General features: G+C 48.1%; 1 protein-coding gene across 1 annotated transcript; it reads right to left on the reverse strand.

Annotated features, from left to right (window-relative positions):
* Positions 1–2,774: 2,774 nt before the first annotated feature.
* On the reverse strand, positions 2,775–24,507 carry EDN3 (endothelin 3; the record flags this gene model as incomplete). Its single annotated transcript, XM_080925205.1, has 5 exons — positions 2,775–2,811; positions 4,897–4,962; positions 5,858–6,034; positions 23,662–23,974; positions 24,456–24,507. The coding sequence occupies 5 exons, from the start codon at positions 24,505–24,507 to the stop codon at positions 2,775–2,777; spliced, it is 645 nt and encodes a 214-aa protein (XP_080781331.1).
* Between the last annotated feature and the right edge of the window lie 135 nt (positions 24,508–24,642).

A 24,642-nucleotide genomic window follows, 5' to 3' on the forward strand; every position in this document is an offset into this window, starting at 1 on the left:
GCCCTTCAGAGGAGTACCAGCTTGGTTTGGCTTTCTGCTGTGGCCATCTTAAAATCCTTCACCCTTCTGAACTGGGGTCTGTAGATTCTGTAGCCGGCCCTGGCCAGCCTCCCTGTGAATGGGTCCTCCACAGCTCCTCCCTGATGCAGGAAAGCCCAGCTAATGCTGGATCAGACTGTGCGCACCAAGCTCCTAGTTCTCCTGACCTGTTTGCTCCCATGCCCTGCAGTCTCTCCAAGGGTTGAAGGATGCCAGGCCCATCAGCGCCTCCCAGGAACACCATGTCCCTGCTGTGCACTGCCTGCACATCCTGCTGAATAAATCAGTACTCAACTCTCTCAATTCATCAGAGTCAAAACTCTCTAAAATGAGTTTAATTAAAACAAGAGGCTCTTGGGTTTTCTCAGATTAGATAGTGATCCAGCCTACTCCAAACAAAAGAGAGGGTAGGGTAGGTGGGTGAGTGGGGGTGTTTCTGTGTCTTTGTCTTGGTCCAGCTCCCTTCCCATGATGGTCTCTAACAGCATGAGTTTCGATTCAAAATTGGGGCACAGACACAGGGAAGAGAATCCTTGCACTCAGACCCCACAGACCAACACTGTCCATCTCCCTAACACTGTGACCTCTAACCATAAAATTATCCCGGTGCGACATTATGACTGTAGTTTTGCTAGCGTTATAAACCATAATGAAAATATCTGATATGGGTATCTGATATGTGACTCCCCCCCCCCAAAAGGGGTTGTGACCCACAGGTTGAAAATGGCTGCTGTAGATGCTTCAGAATCGTTTTTTAAAAAGTTTATTAGCATGGATCATACAAAGCGATGCTTTTATAAAGGCATTTGCATTAATATTTTGACAGTGTTCATCCCCTTGCCCTCTCCTGCCCTCCCTCCCCTTTTGCTTTTATGGCTCCCTGGCTTTGCCACTGCAGTCACTTCTGGAGCTAATTTTCACATGTTTTGACCAATAGGCCCGTGATTGTCTTCCTGCAAATCCCTTGTGTGGGGTACCAGGGGAAGAATGGGCATGTCAAGGAAGTCACCAACTTTATCCAAACCTCCTTCTTCCCAACCACCCTGTTTATCTTCTTAGATGGTCTCCAAACTCCTCTCCTTTCAAGAGCCGCCTGGCTTCCTGGATCTATACTTTCCTCTTGAGATGAATCCTATCTTCCAGAACTCTGGCTCCCTCCTGTCTTCCTGTAACTATGGGTTCAAGGAAAAGCCCGCAAACCAGAGCAAACTTTTAGATGTTCTTTTATTATGCATTTGACTTATCTGCAGAGTGTTCTCTCAGTGAGTGGATTTGTCTTTGAGATACAATCTGGCCACTGTGCTGAACACTGCTGATGAGACTTAAGCGAGTTCTAGCCACAAAGAGATATGAGTTTGGATTTTTTGAACACAATTTAAAAATCTATTTTTCAGTCTGCCTACCTATCTACAGTGCCTTTACTTTTAGTAGACCCCATAAAGGAGTTAAGTAGAAAATAGTTCCCCAATAAATAATTACTTCTCCTAACTGTACATTCCCCCCAGCAAACCGTCACTCTCACACCCCCCACCCCCGATAAGCAGGCACCTTCACACCTGTAATAACTTAGGAGACCTTCTTCTGAACTTCACCATCTGGTTAAGGCCCCACTTCACACAAGAGCTAAAGTGTCTCCGCATGGTGCCCTTGGAACATGCCCAAAGACAGGTTGTCATTGCTATGAGGCCCGGTGGGGAGGTGGGCAGACTGTCCCAGCTGGGCCTGCAGAGCAGAGTTTACATGGGAACTCAGTCCAACTCCACCTCCACCCCCATACTAACCACGTTCACAAAGAGCCCAGCTGTAAGAGATTTTGAACAAAGGTTACAATTCCCAGTGGTTGCCAATTATATAGACAAACAGGAATTTACATAATGTACAAAGAGTTTGTGTTTTTGGCTTATTTTGAAGCCACGCCCCTAAGATCCACATTTATTCATGAAAGTAGATATCCAGCCCAGTAGCAGGGTTGGGAGCCCTGCTGCAGAGGGCATTGCAGAACCCCCAGCTCTTTGCTGAGTGCCCCAGAGTTCAAAACCATCAAGAATATGGGTTTTTGTTGTTGTTTTGTTCTCTCTCTCTCTCTCTCTCTCTCTCTCTCTCTCTCTTGTCTCACGAACATCAAGGTCTCTTGCTTTCTTTTCCTTTTTGTTTTCGAGAGCCACTCTTCTGATAAGTACTAAGCACAGCAGAAGGTTTTTAAGTCCTATGAGCGACTCAGGTCTCAAGCAGACAGATGCCTCGCTAACTTGCATAGGCCATGCGGGCTTGTAGAAGGCCTGCTCTGGCCACATGGGTGTCCTGAACCTTCTAGGAGATGGATGCGTGTTTACTTTTGTAAAAAGTCAGCCTGGTGTCCACTTACTCTCTGAGAGGAGTCACGTCAAAAGCAAGTAAGTAGCTTTTTGACTTAACATACCTCTCAAACAATTTCCTTGTGAAACTGGAGCCGCAGGCATCTGGCCCCCAGGGCACATGTGGGATCATTTTACCCATTAGGAAAGCTGGGGTCTTTTGGACTTGGGCATTCTTGGAGAAAGGGTATACAAGTAAGTGAGGGCTCTTTGGATGGGTCTTTCTTTCATTTTTGCCTCGTCCCTAAAGAGGTGGAAATTCGAACTCTGTAAGCGCACGCTTGGAGGCTCTTTCCCGGAAGAGAGTCGGGGCAGGCAGGGAGAGCAGGGTGAAATCCACCGCTGGAAGCTAGAAGCATCAGTTGCGGCCATGAAAGCCAGCTAGGGCCGGTGGGCTTTGTCTGTCCTTGGCTTCAACCTGTTTCAAGGAAAGAGAACAAAAAGAAAAAGAAGGATGTCAGGTCTGCACACCAGCTCTTCCAGTTTGAAGAGGTGACCTAGGCCACACCTCTAGCTGTCTCCTGCCTGGAAGCTCCCCTTCTTCAGTGCCCAGAGGCTGAGCACAAGGGTGGGGAAAGGATTACAGCAACAGGAGTGGCCACCGGAAGGCCTTTTGTCAGCTCACTCGTTGATAATCTCAAGCCAAGAGCAGTACAGCAGTAGCTGCCACTCTGTGAGTGTAACTTTGGCCATTACTAACTCTCATCTGAGCAGCAAGGGATTCGGGATGAATTACTCTCTCTTGTGGCAGGAAGTGCCTTCGTGAGAACTTTCCATGAATGAAAAGGTTCTGGAAGGCTATCTTGACAGACTATGGTGGGTGTGTGGATGGGAGGAGGGATGGCAGACATGCATGTATGCACAGACACACACAGAGATACACACACATACACGCCTGTGAAGGTCAGAGAGCAATTCCAGGTGTCATTCCTCAGAATTAGTGACCTTCTTTTTTCTTTTAAATAGTGTCTGGCATGGCGGCCTGGGGCTGTTTGCTTCAGCTGGCCTAGGCGTCCAGAAAGCCTCAAGGAACTGCGTCTCCGCCATCTCAGCCATGGAGGCACAGACCAGACTGCCAACCAGACTGCCACACCCAGCTTTATGTGGAGATGCTGGAGATCAGGATCTCAGCTTGTATAACAAGTACTTTACAGCTGAATGTCTCTCCACAACCTCAGGCTTATCTTTTGGTCACATGACAGGACAATCTCAACAGCCGCATTGTGGGAGAGAGGCATCATGTGCTTTCTTGACCTAGGGAACATTTGATGGCCATTCTTTGGATAGGGCCCAGGACATCCCTCCTTCCTATTCCCCTGCCTGAAACACCTCTTTCTCCTTCATCTATGTACCTCACTTTCTGCCAAGGCCTCAGATGGCTCCTTGCGTACCCAATGGCCCACAGCAGCACCCCATCTCTTTCTATCCTTGACCGACTATCCGGGTTTCCTTTGCTTTCCTCGGTTTGTATTGTACAGATCTGTCTGCTGTCTGCTTCTGCCAATAAATAAACTGGAGGAGACCCACCGTGCCTTCTCCTACACATCTGGGACAGTGAGGATCCAGCATGTAGCAGGTGTGTTTCCGACCTCAGCTAAATGAACGCATGGGCAGATTGACGAATGATGTAAGAGGTGCACAGCTTTGGACATAGCCTGTTCTCACCAACCTAAGTTTGATTAGGAGTACCGAAAAGTGATAAATCGGGGAAAGAATGAAGAGCAAGCTGGGTAGGGACCAGCTGCGGTCTGCCCCGGTGCCCCGGGCTCTCGAGGAGATGCTGCTACCTCAGCCTCTCTGTTTCCTTCCATTTTCTCTAGCCCACTGGAAGCCATCTTATGGATGCGGAGAGCTCCTGTACGCAGGGCTTAGATTAATCGTCCCTTGATCATACCTGCAGGAACTGAAGCCACCCCCAGGCTATGAGTGTGAATTGCTGTTTGACTGACAGAGTGAAAAATAAGCCCAGCTTGGTTTCAGGAAGCCTTCAGGATTGCTCATACCAAAATAAAAATAAAAAATAAAACAATACACACATGCACAATCACGAGTGTACTAGTGCACACACACACACACACACACAATGAAGCAAGTATTAAAACAATAACACATTGAGCTGGGGGTGGGGGCACACCCTCTTCTACTGAGAAGAAAGGATGGAACAGCAATCATTTGGTTACAGAAGTCGAGACCAAGGTAGGGCTGATCAGCTCAGCCTGCAATGGCAGGTAACTTTGTTGCCATTCCAGTGAGAGCCAAGCTGGAGTTCACCTCCTCAGAGTTAAGAGGGTTACATGGTGGAGGTGCTCTAAAATCACAAAGGGTTACTCAGGGCCAGGAAGGTGACAATGACCAAATACACCCAGAGCTGACAGGTCAAGAGGCGTCACTGTCTGTTGGTGGGGACCCTTGTGAGATTTGGAGTCCCACCAGTCACTTACTGAGACCAGATGCCAGCTCTCCACTGACCCCTGTCCCCTGAGTGAATGTATCCTGTTTTCACCTTTGACGTGGGCCTCCAGTCTCCTGCTTCTCTTCTGCAACCAGCCTTTCTGCTCTCCTGGAGTAACTGTAGGGACATAGCAGGTTTTAGAGATTAGCATTTCCATGTGGCTGGTTTTGGGGGATGTCAAATTATGACTTCCTCTTCTCCATGAACAAGCACATTAGCATGTGCTCCCCAAGGACCAAGTGTCAGGCACCGACTGTAGGACTGAAGTCTCAGTGAGTGGATGTCGGAATACCAAACACACGCCTCAGTTACTCATTGGGTTCTCAACACCCCAGGTGGGAGAAAAAGAGTGCATCTAGGCCCAGGTTCTCCAGATGACAGAGCCCAACCCCGAGGCTACCAAACCCTTGCTTTCTTTTGGGCCCACCCAGCTCAGATGGATCATTAAGCCCATAAAGGAGAATGCAAGAGTTTTATGTACACAGTCAGCCCTTCCCTCGGGCTGCTCTGATGAGTCTTTGTCCAATGTGAAGGGAAAGAGGAGTCAAGAGTTTCATGGTACCTGTCTAGGGGATGGTGGTCCAGGTGGCCCTGGGGCAGTATGGTGGCTTACCACTCAGAATGGATCTATGTGTTTCTCTGTGTAGCTGAGAAGACCATGCAGTCTCAGAGAAGAGACTCAGGGGCCACACAGAAACCAAATTGAAAGCCCAGGCCAAGGGATCCTTTATGTGTAGCAAGAATATAAACTCCTGCTTGCTGTTTGTAAAGAAGCTACAAATGCACATGGAGATGGGCAGGGTCTTCCATCTTTAAGTGTTCCCAACTCATTCTGGTTTGTTCACATAGCTACCTACTAGCTGTGGCTGTGGCCTGTGTTCGGAAAGGCAAGGAAGGTTGGAGACCTGGCTAAGCTACCCTCTACCCACCTTTGTGAAGGCCCTGGCTTAGCTTTGCCCACCAGTGATTTGTACCTAGACACGAGTGGGACTAGAAGCTGGGTCATACATACCTGGTGACATCTGCAGTGTGTGCACAGAAGTGTGCACAGGCTTTGTCATCTGCCCCCATACAAGTACACCGCAAGCGTGTCTGTGGAGAAGGCTGAGAGCTTCCCGGAACTGGCCCCGAGGACCTCTTTCCTCGAAGGCTTCCTCTGTAGTTGGACAGTCCATAGGGCACAGTCTGTCTGCAGAGTATAGAGAAATGTGTTGGGGGGTGGAGGGTCTATTCAGCCACTCCAGGGTGAAGCACCCCACTATAGTATGCTAGTTGGAAACCAGACACTGAAATGGGCTGCTAACACAGAGGTGCAGAAGGTCTAGGGAAGGGCTGACTGTCCTAGCAGCCTTACAGATCTGAGGCAAGCCTATGCAGTTCAGGAGAGCCCTCAGCCTCACTGAGGTACCTGAAGCCAGGCTGCAACCCTGCCTCATACCCCAGACTCCAAGCTCCTCCTGGCACACAGTTGACTTTCTCTTTTTTTCTACCTGAAACTCTGCAGGCCTAGCTCCTCCAGAGCAGGTCCTGAGATCCCAGCCTGGACCTCTAGCTACCCCCCTGCACCGCCCCCTGCCTGTCTCAGGTAATAAAATCCTCAAAAGCATGAGAACTTGAGTAGGGCCCCAGAACTCATGGAAAGAAACCGGGTGTGGTAACTTGTGCTTATAACCCAATGCCGGGCACACAGAGACAGCAGGATCCTTGAGGCCCGTTGGCCCACCAGCCTAACTGGCTGTACCTGTCTCATAAAAAGGTGGATGGTCCTAAGGAGTGACACCTGAGGTTGATCACTGGCCTCATTATCCACATGCAAACAAAGACATACACATATGAACCACTGGGCTTTCCTACCAGAAACCAGTTAGTTACCCAAAGCTCCAACCAAGGATATCCTACTTGATCCATTTGCTGGTCCTCGTCTGGGACCTGACCTGATACCTATGAGGTCTTCCAAACCTGTAGCTGTCCCTGGTAACTTTAGTGCAGACTGAACTTAAAGGCAGGGCACACAGCAGGTCTCACAGCAGGCACTGGGGAAAATGGGGCAGATGAAATTACAGTTATTAGAGATGCACCCCAGCCCCTGCATGTAGCGTCCTCAGAGAGACAAACACCACCGGCTTTACTCCATCCTCTGCAGGAACTGTCGCCACCACCTCAGTGGGGCGGCTGAGGGTAGAATTCATCATGGGAAAGTCTTATTGTGCAGCAAGAACTGTCTGAAATGATTGACCGCTTATGGTTATGGTCAGCATTGGGAGGCATCTAGAGCAATAAATGTTTAAATCGGATTTTAAGCGCGAGCACAGCCCAACCATGGCTCATTCTCCAGAGAGGAAAGGCTTCTAGAGCTGAGTGAGAAGTTAAAAACCACATACTAAATTCATTAATGTAACTCAACATGAACTGGGGGACAAATTACTAAGAACTTGAGGAAACTTATGGGGCCAAAGGCTCTTTTCCAGTAAGTCTTGGCATACTTGTTCATCCCTCTTTCTACGAGGCCCGCAGAGTATCAACAATTATCCACCTCAAAGGGTGGCCTAACATCCTCTCTGTGTTTTCAAAATAAAATCAAATTGAATTTCTTTTCTTAGAAACATACGTCCAGGAAGTCTTTGGGGGGGGGGTGTGAGGAGAGTCAGGCAGGGTGCCTATGGGAGCAGATGCGTGGAACAGAACTTCTTCCATGCTGGGTTGGGGATCAGGGAAGAGCATCCCACCCCGCCCCTTCTGCTTTTGTCCTAACTTCTCCCTATCAAGTACCCTCAGAAGCAGCAGAGTAAATTCCCTGCTAACCCAGGAAGACCCCACTGCTGAGGAAGGCGGTGGGAGACAGAAGGGTCCAGTCCCATTGGGAGTTCTTTCTTAGGACCACAATGTGGGGGAGGGAAGAAGGGTGATGTGACCATTGTTGTAGATGCAGATTTGGCTGAAGGTATATTTTCCCAGTAACAGGGTTACAGCAAACCTCCAAGTGTTGACATTAAAGCCAGTCCTCCGTTTCTTGGTGAAAATTACACGTGAGGAACAGCAAAGCTCCCATTTCTCCATCAACATGGAGACCTGCAATTTTGAAATTGCTGTCAGCTGATTATGCATCTGTGGGTGTAGAGACACTCAGCTGAAGCAAAGCTCTCTGTCTAAAGTGTTTTAAGTAAGGAAATAGAGCGACTGGGTATTTGTTAATAGAGACGTGTTAGCACTTTTTCTTCGTCTCAAGCAGAAATCACCCCCCCCCCCGCCACAGCTTCAAAGAGTGTTTACAGGACTGATCCCCCTCCCCAGGGGATGGAAGGCTCTTAGGAGCTGGCCGTCTATCTTGTCCCAGTGAACACGGGTAGGGTTTGGAACGAGAGCTCAACATGAAGGTTCACCACTCCAAGTCTAAATGTTAAAAGATTATAGGTCAATTTGATAAAAGCTAGTTTAAAAAAAATCTGTTCCTCAACCTGGAAAACTGTCATTCATAGTCCCTGAGAACAGGCTCATATTAGGGGTCCGGGTATTCCTTACAGTTCTCAGATGGTATCTGGCAACCAAACACCTCTTCAGTTCTCTTCCCTCCTGCTTCATCCCACACCAAGGCAACTTCAACTAGTCCCAGGCTCTATCCAAGGTCTATCTATTCACCAACCTTCAAGCACCTACCAGGTAGGCACAGGAATATAGGTCTGAGCCCTACTGTGTCCTTAAATGTCAGACACTAGATAATATCTACATGGACTTGGGGATATTCAGGTAGGGGCTCCCAAGACTCAAAATCCAGGGAACACTTTCTAGAAAAAGATGCATTCAGTTTTAGATTCCTTGCAAAGGGTGGAAGATACATGGCCAAAGGAGGCAAGCAGTAGCCCTCCAAATCAGAGGTAGGTCTGGGTGTTTTTTTCCCAGATCAGAAGGCCTATTCCCCATGAGCAGGTAGCATCACTCAGGAAAAAGACATAGGAGGACTGAGCCACCAAAGCTAATCTTGATTACATAACAAATTTGAGGCCAATTGTCTGAAGAAAATCCAAATCACAAAAAACTAACAAACAAAAAGGCACAAAAAAAAAAAAAAAAGAGTAGAGAGTGAATCCTTTATTTCATACTATTTTATACTAGCCATGGACTTAGTACAAAGTAGAATTGAGGTAGGAGAATTACTTTCAGTCTTTCAATTAGACCTTAGCTTCAGCTTCTTGGTGAGCTCCAGACCAGGGTGACCAACAGAATGAGACCTTTTGGGAAGAAAACAACAACCTCAACAAAATACTAAAAACTAAAAGAAATTAAAAACAAACAAAAAGAGTCTTTGGTTGATAATTGTGAGGTAATCCCCACTTGACAAGACTAGATTATTTGCATCTTAATGAGCTCAGTCATCATCACAAAGAACTTCTTGGGTTCTTAACCTCCCACCGAATAGCTGGGATTATTTTAAGTGTAAAAAATAGATACACCAGTGCCTATAAGCATTAGCATGCTACCGCCAGGCGAAGAAAAGCTGATAAAGGACAAATGTCAAGCCTGTATGTTTGGGCATAGAAAAAGTCCACAGGGTACAGCTTGATGACCTGGTAATTCCATTGTTAAGTTATAAACCACTTACATGACCTGTGCTCCACCCTCATGGACATGTATACATACACCCTCATGACAATCGTATACACAACGATTGTCAGGCATTTGCTGGGATGAGAGTCTGTGTGGGAACATATGCAGCAAAGAGTTAGCAGTGAATGAAAACTAGATCCACCGATTATGTAACTGGTTTGAGAAGTTGTGAGTTTCACCAGTAGAAAAATTCCACTCATCAGTCCTGTGGTGCTTGTGATGTGTGACTAAGCAATAAAGGAACCCGAAGACCACAGCAGTGCTGTTTCCTGCCCCCTGTCGTTCTGACTCTTTCAAGAGTCTGTAATTCATTTGTGTTACTACTCTTTGTCACCATCCCCTGAACGGACAACACGAAATGCTCAGTAGTGGACCATGAAAACAGGATTAAATTATCTGAGAACCTTGGACCAGTATACTCAGCCCAACTGTGTCTGCCTACTGCTCAGCAGTTGGGTTTAGATAATGCAGCTCTTTGTAGAGACAGGCAGCCCTTCCATCTGTTGATGTCAGTAATACTGCAGAGCTCCACACAAGGGAAGCAGATGAAGGGATGGATAAACAGAATGCTCTCCATCTTCCTACAGATGCAGCGTCTAGTGCTCTGTGTGCTTGTGTAATAAATTATCTCTCAACTTATGTACCAAGAAGACTCATTACTTAATCAGTGACGAAGATGCCAGAATCTTATTTATCACAGTGTCTTTGTTTCTCAAGTTTCCCCAAATGTCACATATATAAATGTTATTAAATATTAAAACTCCTAAGTCGCCTGCATTCATCTTCATCTGCCGAGCCACACTAAACACCATTCATTTATCTCTCTGTGAGAAGTTTTTAAACAAGGAGAATGACTTTAGGGAAACACACACACACATACACACTTACTTCCCGGTTCTAGGGTTTTTCTTAGAGAAATGAGGGAGTTCCATCTTTATATTTGTGAAGCTGGCAGCTGCATGTGACAGTTAAGCGGCAGACACACACATGACAAGGACCCAGCTGGGAATCAACAGAGGGGCTACATCTGCTGAGTCCTAAGCCATTAGGAAAGTGGGTCAAACTGAAAGAAAAATTGCTCCTCATTTTCTCACTGGATGGTATTTAGCAATACTTGCTGGAGGAGTGTCTGGGCAAACATCATGAAACAGATAGGAGGTCCTGCCTACGAAGCAAAGATTCACAAACGGATTAGTACATTGGCATGGCTAGCTTCCTCCATCCAAGAGTGTGTTGTCCAGCTTCTTTTGCTTCACTGAGGTTGTCTGGGCAGCAGCCCCACATCTCACCAGGGCAGCGCTGGCCTTGAGATGCCTGCAAGGAAAACCTCCACTCAACCTGAGGCTCCATTCCTTGCAATAAAAGTTCAGTGCTTGCCACTTTCTGCTTGGTGGTTGAAGATCTGGCTATAGTGAGCACCTGGATTTATAGTTCCTGGGTCAGTGGCCTCTCTCACAATGCGAAGCCAGCCAGGCAGAGGGAAACATTCATAAAATGTGTGCCTATAACTACTTTTTAAAAATAAATATGGCTGTCATTTTAAGTTAGAAAAGCTAAAGTTCTGGCTGAATATGTCTCCAAGAGTAGGGCATGTTCGTTTTTCTCTCAGAGTATGTGTCAAGTGCACGGTCTGCCTCCTCCTTCTGAAGCAGTCAAGCAAAGATGGGGGAGCCCAGAGATGGGGTAGACAAGCATGCAATTCATGGGGCTTTGGGGACCATGCTGGCCTGGCCAAGAGAAAAGAAACAAACGGCTCCCACTAGCGAGTAGGTAGTCAGGAGACAGCAGCCATCACTGGCTAAAACCTCCTGCCACTCTGTGGGCAAACAACTCTGAGACCCTGGCATGCTGTCTGGCCATGGCTCGATCACATTCTACTAACGCGTTCCCTAGATGAGACCACTGGGCCATCATCTTAAGCCTAATTCTTCAGGCGAGGAAGGTGGCCTCTGCCACGGTGCTCACTGGCTCTGAAACATTAGCCAGATACAAACGTGTTCTCTCCAGTGTGACAAGATGCAGAAGGGCCACACCGACAAGCATCTGTAGGTTGCCTGCTGTACACAGATGCAGAGGATGGTGTGTGCAGACTATCTTGGGGATGGGATCCCATTGTCAATAGTGGAGAGTGGAGGACTCTCCACCCAGAACCCCAGGCCAATGTCAGAGGTTCCTGTCTCCTTGAATCCAGTTTCCAGTGTTCCTCATCCTACTAGTCACCTGCCTCAGTTTCCCCTGCCCTTTCTCAGATGAGCCACTCGGTCTTTCTCTCCTTCTCCCGCCCCCATCCTTTCTCTCAAAATTCCTAACGAAGGAGCACAAGGTCCAAAGGCACTTTGGGTTACTCTGTGCCAGGTGGCTCTGTTTTATCTTAGTCATCAGCCACCCCTTCAGGTCCCCCGTACCCCACACTGTAGCAGCCCTGATCTCTGAGCTGTTTATCCCTTCGGATCTGAGGGTGTCCTATCTCCTACCAATAAGTCCCTGCCATGAATCACACCTAAATAAGGTATCTCTTGCTATTTATAACAAACTCCCATTGAGCCTGGACCCTGTACTTATGAGGTGGCAATCATATTCTCAGATATCACAGGGAGGCTGCCATGTCTCCAAGCAGAGGTATTTTTCTCTAAAGAACTAGGACAAAGCCAACAAATAGAGTTGCTAAAGTCCTTTCTTTCCCTGTGCCCAAGGTAAAACTTCAAGTTGAACTTGTACCATCCTTGAACAGATGGAGGCAAACACGGTACTTGCCTTCATCATTCTGGTCAAAGCCCAGATCCAGACAATGGGTTGAGCCAATCAGAAGTCTTGAGTATATTCATCCCCTCACTGAGCACTTGTGGAAGTCAGGTTTGGGCCAGGCAGCCCACAGGGTGGTCTTCCAATTTCTAAGAATAAAGTAGGACAGAAAGCCTAGGTTCCCTGTGTCCTTTGTCACCAAACAGAAAACATATGTAAAGTTGCTGGCTGCATAGAATCTCATCCACACCTTGTGTTTCGGAAACATGGGAGCAGGGCACTGGCTACCTGGAGCTTCCTTTGCTTCTTCTGTAGAAAACCCCCACAGATCAATGTCGGAAGAGCCCATGCCAGGGCCCTCCCAGTCCCCAGAAAGAACTAAAGACTGTAGAGAATTTAGAGCTATGAGATGCTGAGAGACCCAGACTGTGATTGGTTGCTGACTGAAAACACTCTCAAACAGTATTCTTCCCTATTGGGTACCGACCTCATTGTCAGTCCCAAGACCGAGGGACACATTTTCTTCTGAAAGTATGGTATCCTTGGCCACTAGCCTTGACAAAGTCTACTGGGATCAAAGCAGCAGGACTTGGTCCAGCTGAGCCCCGGGCTGTGTCTACCTGCTCAGCTCTGCACAGGTGTCTGGCTCATGCTCTCCCTCAACTCTATCACAGAGCCTCAGTAAGTATCTGCTAAGTGAAGAGGGTGAGATCTCACCGCACAGTCTCCTAAGTGTGCAGAATTCCCTATTGGCTGAGTGGGTTTCTACTGTATTTGGTCCCCCATTCATTTGTTTGGGAGACATGATAGTTAACCCCACCCACCTGGAACACTGAGCGCGGTAAGCTAGGGCCTCATGCACCTAGTTGAATACCCTACCACTAACCCACACCACCAAACATGGTTTTACTTTTTTCTTTTTACTATTTTTTTTTGCTTAAATTGTCTACTCTGGCCTTCAAGTCATTCTGTCCCCTTTCATTTCATTCCTGTCATCTCCACACCCTGGAAAGCTGAGATTACAATCCTACAATGCCAAGCTGTGGCAATTAATCTTAATTGTCAACTTTATTGAATTATGAAACCCTAAGGGATTAGTGGTCATTGGGCTCTGACCAAATCAAAGAATTAAACTCTGGCTGGAGTCACAGTATGAGGTCATCACTGCCCCACTGGGAGTCTATAGAAGGTATTAGAAGAATGTCACCGAGTTAGGTAGTGGTGGCCATGCCTTTAATCCCAGCAATGGGGGGGGGGGGAAGGGGGCAGAGACAGGTGGATCTCTGAACTTGAGGGTACCCTGGTCTACAGAGTAGGTTTCAGGATAGCCAGGGCTACACAGAGAAACCCTGTCTCAAATAAACCAGAGAAGAAGAAGGAGAAGGAGGAGGAAGATGGGGGAAAGGAGGATGGGGAGGAGGAGGTGACATAAAGAGAGGTGGGTCTTATTCTGTCCCCCTCCTATTTTTCGTCTCTGCTTCCTGGTTTCTATGACACATTGCAGTGGTGTATTATGTCTTCTCCCACCACAGTGCCAACCAAGTCCTCTGACACTGTGATAAAATAAGTCCTCCTTCCTTGTGTTAGTAACTACTCTCCTCCTTTTTGTGTTCGGATAGCCTGTGGGAGCGACTTAAGGAAGGAAAAGGTAGTTGCAGTCAGGGAAGGAGCAGCAAAGAAGGGTGCTGGCTTTCAGCTAGTGCTTTCCTATCTATCCAGTCCAGGATCTCAGCCCATGTGACGGTGCTGCTCATCACACTTAGGGAGAGTCTACACACCTCACTTAACCCAATCTGTAATCTCCCTCACCAGCATGCAAGAACATTCTGAACTAGACATGGTGGTTCTAGACCATCCTGTCGGTAGTATTAATCATCTCAGCTTGTTTTGGATGGTTGCTATAGTGATTGTGGGGCATACAGTCAGGGGTAAGAGTATGCCTTCCTAGGAGAAATGTGGTCTTCAGATCACTCCAAGTGCAGGATCTCCGTTTCATCGTAACTACTGTGGCCACACCAATCATGCTAATCGGAGCAGACTGCATAGACAAACAAGGCACAGACAAGACTAGGGAGACACTCAGTAGGGAGGCCCCAAGTTCCAACCAAACTGATGACTGTCTGAGATCCCGGGTGTGTTTCTTCCCCACTGGAGGACCTGAAAAGTAGAAATTTGCTTGGCTACTTTGTAAAAGTCCCCTTAACTTCACATTCCACCTGAAGCCTTTCTAGGACCCTCGCCACCACACAAGTACTATCACCAGAGAAAGCCCCAGAACACGATTCCGAGGAGAACACCACAACTCAGCACCGACTTCACCAGTCTGAGAGGTTCCCAGGGTCTCACCAACTGTATTTAGAAAGCTTCACCCAGCTAACTGGGCCTTAGAAAAACAAACAAGCAAAACTCCCATAAAAGCCAAGGCCACAGAAATCTTTCGTCTCCAAGCTCACTGGAACACAGAAGCCGCTTGCCTTTCTTCACACAGGGGTCAGAGGGACTGAGGATGATAGGAAACACAATGAAATGTTTCTGAGGAGGCTTAAGAGTTAAAGGCTCAGTTTTCCCCTGAAAAGTTAAGAGGAATAATGTAGAAAACAGGACATCTAAAGAATCCTCGGAGTGGGTAGCTTCCCCTCCACTGTGCGACCAAAGGCATCAAAGGAGCTAGAGTTTCCCTCTCCAGCCCCACATGACCCTGGCGAACTCCAAGTCAGATGTAGGCATGAGAACTCGTGTCTCTCTGACCTGGCTTCATTACAACTTTTATGCAAAGCTGCAGACAGATGGAGCTCAAAATAGCTACCAGACGTGGAGCATGGAGCGGCAGAGCAGAGCAGGTATTGGAAGGCAGGGGTCCCTGTAGAGGGGGTTTTCAAAAATGCTGACACTACCACATGCCTCTTTAAATTACCTGCAGGATGTGAATGAGGCCTGCCTGGCGGCTTTTCAGGAGAGTCCATGTACAGGACAGAAAAGGTCTTAGTGACTTCGCTTGATCCAATGTCATCACACTGCTGACAAAGTCTTGCATGTGGCCTTGTGAAGTGCTGGTAAATGCAATGCTTCCCTTAAAACTAAGATACCTGGTTCCTGTTAGAGAGTGGGGCTTTATCCTCAAGTAAGAAGTCAGGCAGGGAAACAGTAAGAAGTGTGGAAAAGCAAAAAGTCAGCACCTAAGCTGTTGGTAATGTGCAGGTATAGACTTTTCCCCTCATTCCAACGTCATGAAAATGCCTTGCCTTTCTATGCTAAGGTGTTGGTACCTCTATTTCCAGAAGCTCCTTGGTCTTCAACATCCATTCTGTCTCACAAAGACATGCAGCGGTCAGTTCTGTATCCTCAGTCAGTTGCTTCTAACTTTCAGCTAAGCAAGTTCCTTTCCCATGTCTACCATAGGCCTTTTATCCATCTGGCCACCCCTGTCTCTGGGCCTTTCTAACAGACTGGAGAAACAAATCTGTTTCTGGTTTTTAACTTACTGGGTCAGGATGTGGAGCTTGGTCACTGTTTACTAGAGCCTCCTGCTAAGTCTGCCTCAGAAGCCATAAAAAAAAGCCAGACTGAGTGCTGCCAAGTTGTTCAAGAACTCTTGGCTCTCAGATTCTGTGCCAGGGCTGGGGAGGATGCAACAACATGGTCCTGTCAAGTGGATTCATGCTAGGGAGACCTGTGGGCTGCTGGGAGTTTAGCCTCCTGTACTGTGCCTAGGCAAACAACCCATCATCCACCACATCCAGCCATTCTGCATGTCTGTTTTCCCTTTGAGAGCAGTTGAGGGCAGAAGTGTTTGCACCCGTATAGGCATCCTGGACATGCACACGTGAATTTTTGTACGTATGTGTTTCTCGTATTCAGTGCTGTTGTACTAGCAGAGAACAACAGCAGTCCATTTTGTCATGTGACATGGGACTACTCGACAGCCGAGTAGTGGTGAAACAGGGTCTCCTCCTGTGTGGACAGGACCTTCTATCAGCTCCCCTGCAGATGTTCTGCGACACCAAAGGTGCGGCTTTCAGGACTGAGAGCTGGAATGTTGAAGTCAGTCCGGTTCCAGCCATGGCCACAGAGCCTCCTTAAGGAAAACATTGTTTACCTCCTAGCTTCCTTTGTTTTAAATTCTTGTAGGAATAAACCACACCAGAGATGTCAGGGACTTGCAAAGGCCCTCAGATTTAAGGCCAAGTTTTTAACTGCAATACCCCTTTCATCTAGCGGAAACCCAAATGCCCCCTTGGGGTCATGCAGGGTCATAGCCTCTTCTCTGAGCTTTCTTGCTTCAAATCAAGCTGCTGGTGAGCCTCAGGCAGGGTTCAGCTGCATTCCAGCCTAGCCTGACTCTGCTCCCAGGCAAGATCTCTCTTCCTCTTTGACTCTGGGACTTTCAGCCAGTGGGAAACCCAGGGAAAGGTCACCTTGTGGGAACAACCTTCAAGCCTACTCTGAAATCGAACCTCAAGATTCTCAAGTAAAGTGTATTTTTGTCAAATGTTCTAAGAACTAAGTTAGTCAGATTAAAAACTGACATGTAAGGTGTCAGACTCCCAAGGAGGATGTGGAAACAGATACATGGAAACAACAACAACAACAACAACAACAAACCCACCCAAGCTCAAGAGTCAGGGGTGACTGAAATTATTCAGAACTGTGAACTTGACACCACCACTGTATCTGGCCAGCACCATGTCCTACGCATTCTTCTTGAAAGAAAACCATGCGACTCTTTCTTAGCAGCCCATGATCACAGTCTTCTCTGCATCAGTGCTGGTAACTCTGTCTCCTGTACCCACTTCAGGGCCTGGATCTGGACTGAGAGGTAGGAACCCCAGGGCTTGTCAGCTACAAATCCCTTGCTCAGACTCTACTAGACTCTTCCGGGTAAGAAGGCAGGTCATACCTTCTCTTCAACCCTTCATGAGATTTACCAAAGAGACTCTAAACAGATCTTTTACCTCACCCTGAAGTGTCCAGATGCTACAGACTGTGCCAAGAGAGCTTGTGCTAGGACCTCAGGTTCCATACTTACATCAGGGATATCAGGGAGTACCATGCCCTAGTCCCCAAGCCTTCTGATTATTTACCAAGAACAAAGAGAAACAACAGGAAGCAAGAGAAGAGGGCGGGACAAAAATCCCACCCCTACCTGCAACAACCTTTGGTCACAGGTGGCTTTATCTAGCTACTTATCAGCCACTGGGACAGCCAGACACACCTTTTCCCAAGGTCCGGGACTTTATGCTAACTGGACACCAGTAGACAGGAAAGACAACATCCAGAAATGCTGCATGTCTGAGAGGGACAGAGGGTAAGCACTTGCTGATGGGTACTTCTGGTCAAGAGAGAGACCAAGAAGTCTCTTGGTTCAAGAAGTCAACTTTAGAAGGAATTCTGTAGTCACTGGTGTCTTCTAACATGGAATGGGAAATAGCAAGACAACCACTCTGTGGAGAGAGGTTTCTGCAGGGTTAGAAACAGGGTCCTGGTACTAACCAGTCTCCAAATATTTTCCCCAGTTGCCTTCACAGACTCTTCACTCCCCTACAGACACACAGCGGCTGAGACCCACAGAGGGACATCTTCAAAGTGTAATCTCTAACAAGATGATATGACCCTGGCGTTTAAGCTCTTTAATGACACGTGGGTTTTCTTCCTCTGGTTGTGAAAATTCACGTGAGAAAGTCCCAGGGTCCCCCTCTCTCTAAATGCTAGGAGTCTTGGACCTAAAGTGTGTGAGACTCTGGACAGCAATGGAGGATGGGTTTAATCAAATCCATCTCTCTCCATGACCAAACGGGAAGCCCGAGGCTTAAGGAGTAGAAGAGCATGAAAAAGAAAACTCCCACTCAGAGGATAGAGCCAATGGGCTGTGAATCCCCCAGACCCACACCTGTCTATCACATAATCACTACCATCAGGCTAAACCTGCCAGTATGGAAGGCAAGCACACTACAAGGGCCAGCCATAGCTCTTGAAGGCTATCAAAGTCACATTCTTGTCATCAAGTCAACCCTAAGCTTCTGGAGTAAAATGTAGGCATCCAATGGACCCACAGTTTGTGATTTATGTCTATAAAACTTATCCTGCTAAGGGGCAGATGTGTCATCCCAAAGAGTTGTGTGTATGAATCAACATCACCCTTGCAGAGAACAGAAGTGGCCAGAGATAGGACAGCTATAGCCCAGAGCCCACCCCACTGCCATGAAGACGTGGTATCTATGAAGATGTTTCTGGGGCTGGGGAGATGGCTCAGTCAGTGAAGCTGCACATGCCTGGGGACCCGAGTTTAGATCTCAAGCACTGGCATGAGAAGCTGGATGAGGTGCCGTGTGCAATATCAGCACCGAGGAGACAAAAATGGGGCAGCATCCCTGGGACATGCCGGGTAGTCAATCTAACCGAGTCAGTGAGTGCCAGACCCCGGGAGAGACCCCGTCTCCAAAACTAAGGTGAAGCATAACTGAGGATGACACATGATGCTGGCTTCTGGCCTCCACCCATAATCGCACATGTAACCATATACATGTGAGAACACACACACACACACACAAGGTCAAATGAATGTATGCAGGAGTCAGTTACAGCACCATAGGGAGGCCTGTGTTAGAAAAGGTAGACAGGGCAAGTCTGAGAGGACAGCTCCTGAAGCCATACTACCCAACTGAAAACTGTGGAGGGGACACACTCACACACACACACACACACTCACTCACACACACACACACACACACACAACAAACAAAGCTGTACGGCTCTCACAAAGTGATGCGTGGCCAATCCATATGGCCACTGAGATCCACATCAGTCACTCATGACACGTTCCCAACTCTAGCATGGCTACAAAGACTGTCCTTTCTGCCTCAAATAAGCAGCAGCCATGATCCCACCAAGGGCTGGTTCACAGCGCAGGGTAACTTTTATTGGGATCCTGAAATGCCACAGTGCGTGCAGGGCTGACTCTAGTCTGCAGGAAGCCGGGGCCCCAGACCCCTAAATTCCATTGGGATCCTGTAACAGTCAGGCAGCTGCTCTCTAAAACCTGCTAAAAGGCCTTTCTTGTAGATCACAGATGCTGAAAGCACAACTTGTCCCTTTCTTCAATAAAAGACATAAAATGCAAGTTCCAATGTGTTAATTATTACCATTATCAATCTATTCTTTACTTCTTTGGGGGAAAGAAAAAATGCAAAAAAAAAAAAAAAACCCTTAAAGAAGCAAAAAAAAAAAAAAAAAAAAAAAACAAATGTCATTCTTGCAGGATTAAGTCAGTGTGGCATGCTTTGGCAAAGGTTGGGCAGCAAGCAGGCTGGATGTTCTTATCCTTAGGGGGTGTCAGTTGAAGAAACTCAGGGAGACACCCCTTCCCCCATCACTGCCCCACACTTGCACCAGAACCTGTACCCTACAGAGGGGAAGCAAGGAGCAGATGGCACCTCCAGCCAGACAGAGAAGCACAGCAGAACTCAAAGTCAAGCAGAGAGGGAAGCTAGCACCCGTCTCCCACCATACCACACGCACGATGCTGTGTCTTGCCTTCTCTTTCCATAAATGCAATCTGGCTAGTCAGCCATGTGGCTCAGAGTTTTGTTTGGGAAACACGGTCGCCATCCCAGCAACCCGGTGGCTCCCTCAGATGTCCCTAAGGGATTAGCAGATGTCAGGTCCCCTGGCACAGTGGTGGGGAAGCACACATCAGGCTCTTTGTTGAGTGCTATTTCAGACCTGACAATTTGCAACCACCTACCTCAAAAGGGACTTCCTCTGTGGGGCATGTAGACTCAGTGTTCCAAGAGGGTTAATTTTGTTTCAATGCCCAGTTGTTTGGTCGGCCACTAACCTAGAAGCAGCTGTAAGGGTCTTTTTCAGATGTCACTACCATGTATGTAGTACCCTCTGAGCAAAGCAGATCGCCTTTCACAACCTAGATGGCCTTTGTCTAGCCAAGTTGGCACCTCCAAGACTCAGAACCTCTTACAAAGACAGAATTCTGATCCTAGGCTCCTTCTGCTCTCAGGTCTGTGTCACCATCTCTCACTGGAATTTTCAGCCATTGGTGGCCTTCAGCTGTGATCAGATACCAGTAATTCCTCTGTATCCACATGGTTGTACAAACACACCCTAATGCTTCTGTCTCTCTGGTAGACTATGAATGGTACAATCCCCACCTGCCTTGAAGGTAGGACATGAGTGTTTTAAACACACTTATGCAGGCTGGGCAGCCCCAAGCATGTATGTACACACATGACATCCCATGCACCACCTCCCCACTCAAGTGTGTACACACATGACATCCCATGCACCACCTCCATACTCAAGTGTGAACACACATGACATCTCATGTACCACCTCCCCAGTCACTGTCTTAGGCTTTGTGAATTTTCCAGGACAAGATGGGATGGGTTTTCCTTGGTTTGGATTTTTTTTTCTGTTTTTGCTGGCAGTCCTGCAGGTTGCGGGAAATTGGGATTCCTCACATGGCTGAGGCAAGTTTGAGGAAAAACTGTGCCATCTGTTAGTTGTGATCTCAGATGCCAAGAAGTCCAACTGGTGACGGTCAAATGTGGATCTTTGGATCTATAGGCTTTGAGAAAAGTCATGGATCAGGCACCTGGGGAGACCCTACCTCCAGAGTGCAGTGAAGTGTGGGGTCTCTGAAAAAAACCACACGTTCTAGACAAAGTGACCTCTTGGGAGCAAGAATGCTCTTCAGACTAGAGCCATGGCAAAAGTTAAAGTGAGAAAGCAAAGCCAGGTTCAGGGTTTAACCAAAAATCAGCCAACATCAATGGAGCACTGAATGTAAGTATAGGCTAACAGCTCAGGGTACGACAAATGTGGAGGGACCACAGAATCTCAGAGCTTCTGTGTAAGAGAGTCTTGGTAGTATAAAGGTCTCTTGAGCCTAAAGGAGGTGGTTAACTTCCCATGAGGACATGGGCGGGGCTTGATGGTAACTTTCAACATCACTCCTTCAGAGCCTCCCACATAGAACCAAGCCCACCCAGCATAGCCTTCAAAAGGACCTCACATGTGTCTTTCAACCACAAAGCCAGAGGGTGGACTTGGTCTTCAGGCAAACAAATGGACAGGAAGAGGAGCATCATGAAAAGGCAGAAACTCCCAATGTTCAAGGTTCTTGGTTTAGAAACAAGGGTCAAGATTCCTCCCTCAACCTGAGCAGCTGGCCACAGGGACCAGGAGCAGCCACAACCTAGTAGGGCTACTTGGGGAGTGAGAACACTAGGCCCCTTTAGGACAGAAATTATGTGAGAAGAAGAGACCACTGGAGGAGAGGGGCTGACATGGGGGAAGGGCAGGGGCCAGAGTGGAACGTTAGTACCTTCTCATTACAATCTTGTTCCCAATACTTTACAGATAGGAAATGGATCTACTTAAGGGAAGGAAGAAGAGGAGGGAGAGAATGAATGGTATGGGCGAACGCGTATGTATCTGCATGCACAGAAAGAGGGTAAGGCCAGGAAACATCTCCTTGCTAGCTTATTTATCTTGTCTGAGTTCAAAGTGCTCTGGCGACTGTCACTTTTGTTTCCCAAGTGGTTGAATGTTACACGGGGACACTCGATTCACCCATTCCCTCCCACTGGATAAAGTAAAGCAAGGTAGGAGAAGAGAGAAAGACATAGACCAGACACTAGGAGAAACTCTTCCAGGTGGCTGTCCCAGAAAAAGCAGATGACCCATGGCATCCTTTTACAACACCCAAAACAGGTCAAAATCCCAACACAGGATCTCAAATATCTGGGTGTTTATGGAACCTCGAGGACATGTCCCAGGTACTCAGTTCTCATCCAAGCAGTGCTCAGAAGAATGGAGGACAAGCCAAGACCTACAGTAATTCCCAATTCCTGACTCCACCCTGTCCCTTCCTGATGAATTTCTTCTCTCTTCTCCTAAACTTACATCTTGGGATTCTAGCCAAGACCAGGACCCAGGGCTTCTTGACTGCTCAGCCTCCCCTTTCTGGAAGACTCATTTGTAGGATCACAGTGGCAAATGGTTAGAAATCAAGGACAGCAGTCAGCGTGGTGGTGGTTCTAACAAAAGTTGAACCTAAAGCATTGAGAAGAGATATCAATCCATGACAGCCCAATACTCACCCCTGTAACCCTTCTATATCCCCATGTGGCTAACAGTTTATACTCAAAGGGCCTCATCAGACACAGTTGGGAAGTAATGGCTCCATTGGGATCAGCTACAGACCTGAGGAGTCCCAGACAGCTCTTGGTTCAATAAGGGACTAACTACAAAGCTGCTGGACAGTAGCAGCCATGATTAAACAAACACCAAGCCCAGGACCTATGCAGAAATCCGGGTGGTTCATCAGTGAAGCTAGCTCTGCTTGCCACTCTGGGCACTTGGGGGAGATTTCAGACCTACCTGGATATAGTTAGGGATCTTGTCAACAGATTCAGGAGACACTGGACCCTCAGAGTAACCCCCTCTCCTGTGTGCTTTATTACTGAGATGTCTAGGTGGGTGGCCCTTCAAAGCCAAGACCCAGAGGACTCTGACACCAATGGGCTTCCAGAGAAAGGAAACCATGATGGACAATAATTAGTTGCCTTTCCAGGCTGAGGGATTGTGCTCAGCCATCTCCAATCTCCCAGACAAGGATTCCTGGCAGGCTTGAGCAGATGTCCCTCGAAATGCAGAGAACGCCCAAGGAACCAAGTTTAGTGGCATCCAGACCAAGATTCAAGGGATCCGAGAGACAAGCTGTGAGACAGTAACCTCAAGGTCATGCACTATAGCTGCTTACAAGTCATGTCTTAGCACAGAGGGGACCCCAGAAGTCCAGTGGGAATTGAGTGGAAGCTAAAACAGTGAAACCTCCTCTACAGCCCCAGAAGAACGTGCTCCTTATCAAAGGTGACACCTAGATACATAGGCACCTGCTATTATGTACTTGTGAGAGATTTTAAGGCTGAACTGTGAGGCCCTCTGGGTCCATGGCTGTGTACACTGGGGTCAGCCCTGGGGAGTGGCAGCCATGTGAGCCACATGTGTCACTCTGGCTTGGCATCCAAGATGGGCAGGAATGGAAGAAGCTGTTTCATGGAATGGATGCCATCTGGGTCTTCCTACTCTGTCCCCACGCCAAAGCTGCTTTCACTGGATTCCAAAGAAGGTTAGGAGCAAGGCTCAGCCCACTGAGCCTCTGGGGCAGGAGCATAGAACTCTGTGATCATCTAAAGCCCCTGCCCACCACATTCTCAAGTCCAGCATCGAGTTTCTTTGAGGCTAAGTTCTCAGAGGGGAGGTGGGTTGCCCAGGCATGTGATAGGATGTATGCTGCCTGGAGTCACTGCAAGAGCTGACCCCTGCTCCGTGGCAGACTGAGGGATCTAAGTGTAGTGGGCTGAGGTCTGTGCAAAAAAGAAAAAAAGAAAAAAATCTGAAGCCTCAGGCCTGGCACAGAGCCACCCTCTACCCGCAGCCCCTAGGCCAACTCACTCAGGAGTATTGATCCAGATGATATCCAGGTGGCAATAGTAGACACACTCCTTGTCCTTATAAGTGAAGCACGTGCAGCGCCGAGGTCGGTGGTTTGCAGGCACCTTCTCGTCCTCCTGGTCCCCAGACCTGCCTGGACCCTGTTTCTGCCCAGCACTTTCAGGCTGTGCAGGCAGTACAGCTGTTGGGGACACAGTCCTCTCACCAGGGCCAGCCACAGTCTCTTCACAGTCCCCCTCTGATCCAGCTTCAAGGGGTCCCTGGGACACACTGGCTCTGCCAGAGCCCCCAGGCTTGGGGCAAGGCACAAATCCTGCAGGAGGATTGAAGGGCACCTAAGCTGCTGACACAGAGTTCTTGGCACCCACTACCCCGCCCCCCAAACCAGAATGAGACTCGACCAAACTTCTGTAATGTCTGGAGGCTGGTTGCATTTCTCCCCAAGTCTCCAAACTAATCCAAATGCCTTAAAAAGTTTACAAAGCTCCGTGCACACTGAGTAAAAACTTGAGGGCTATTTCGGTCCCTGTGAACTCTGAAAATTATTTGCTCTTCACTGGGTGAAACTCGATTTGGTATAGTCTCTGAAAAGTGTCCAAAGAGCCTCCCAAGCTGAAAACCCTCAGACCCAGTGGAAGATATCTTTATGTCTTCGAGTTCCTCTACCCGCCCCTGGGAGACTTCAGGGTGCAAAGCTAGACTCATTAGCTCCCCCGCAACACAGACCCGCGCCAGGCTTCCTTTTGTGTGCACTCCCGCGTGGAGAGGCGCGCCGCCCCGCCCCTCCTGCTTACCTGCAGTGGAGGTCACTGTGAGCCCGAGAAGGAGCCACAGCCCCAGCTCCATGAACCCCGATCAGGCGCGGGAGCACCGGGCCTGGAGGGTGGCCGCTTGTGACCGCAAACAGGCAGTGAGAGAGGGTACAGCTTTCTAGTCCTGCCGCTGCCTGAACTGCGCGTCCCGGCTCAGAGTTAGTTGGCT

This window comes from Micromys minutus, assembly GCF_963924665.1.
Source record: "Micromys minutus genome assembly, chromosome: 11".
In the NCBI taxonomy this organism is placed as follows: domain Eukaryota; kingdom Metazoa; phylum Chordata; class Mammalia; order Rodentia; family Muridae; genus Micromys; species Micromys minutus.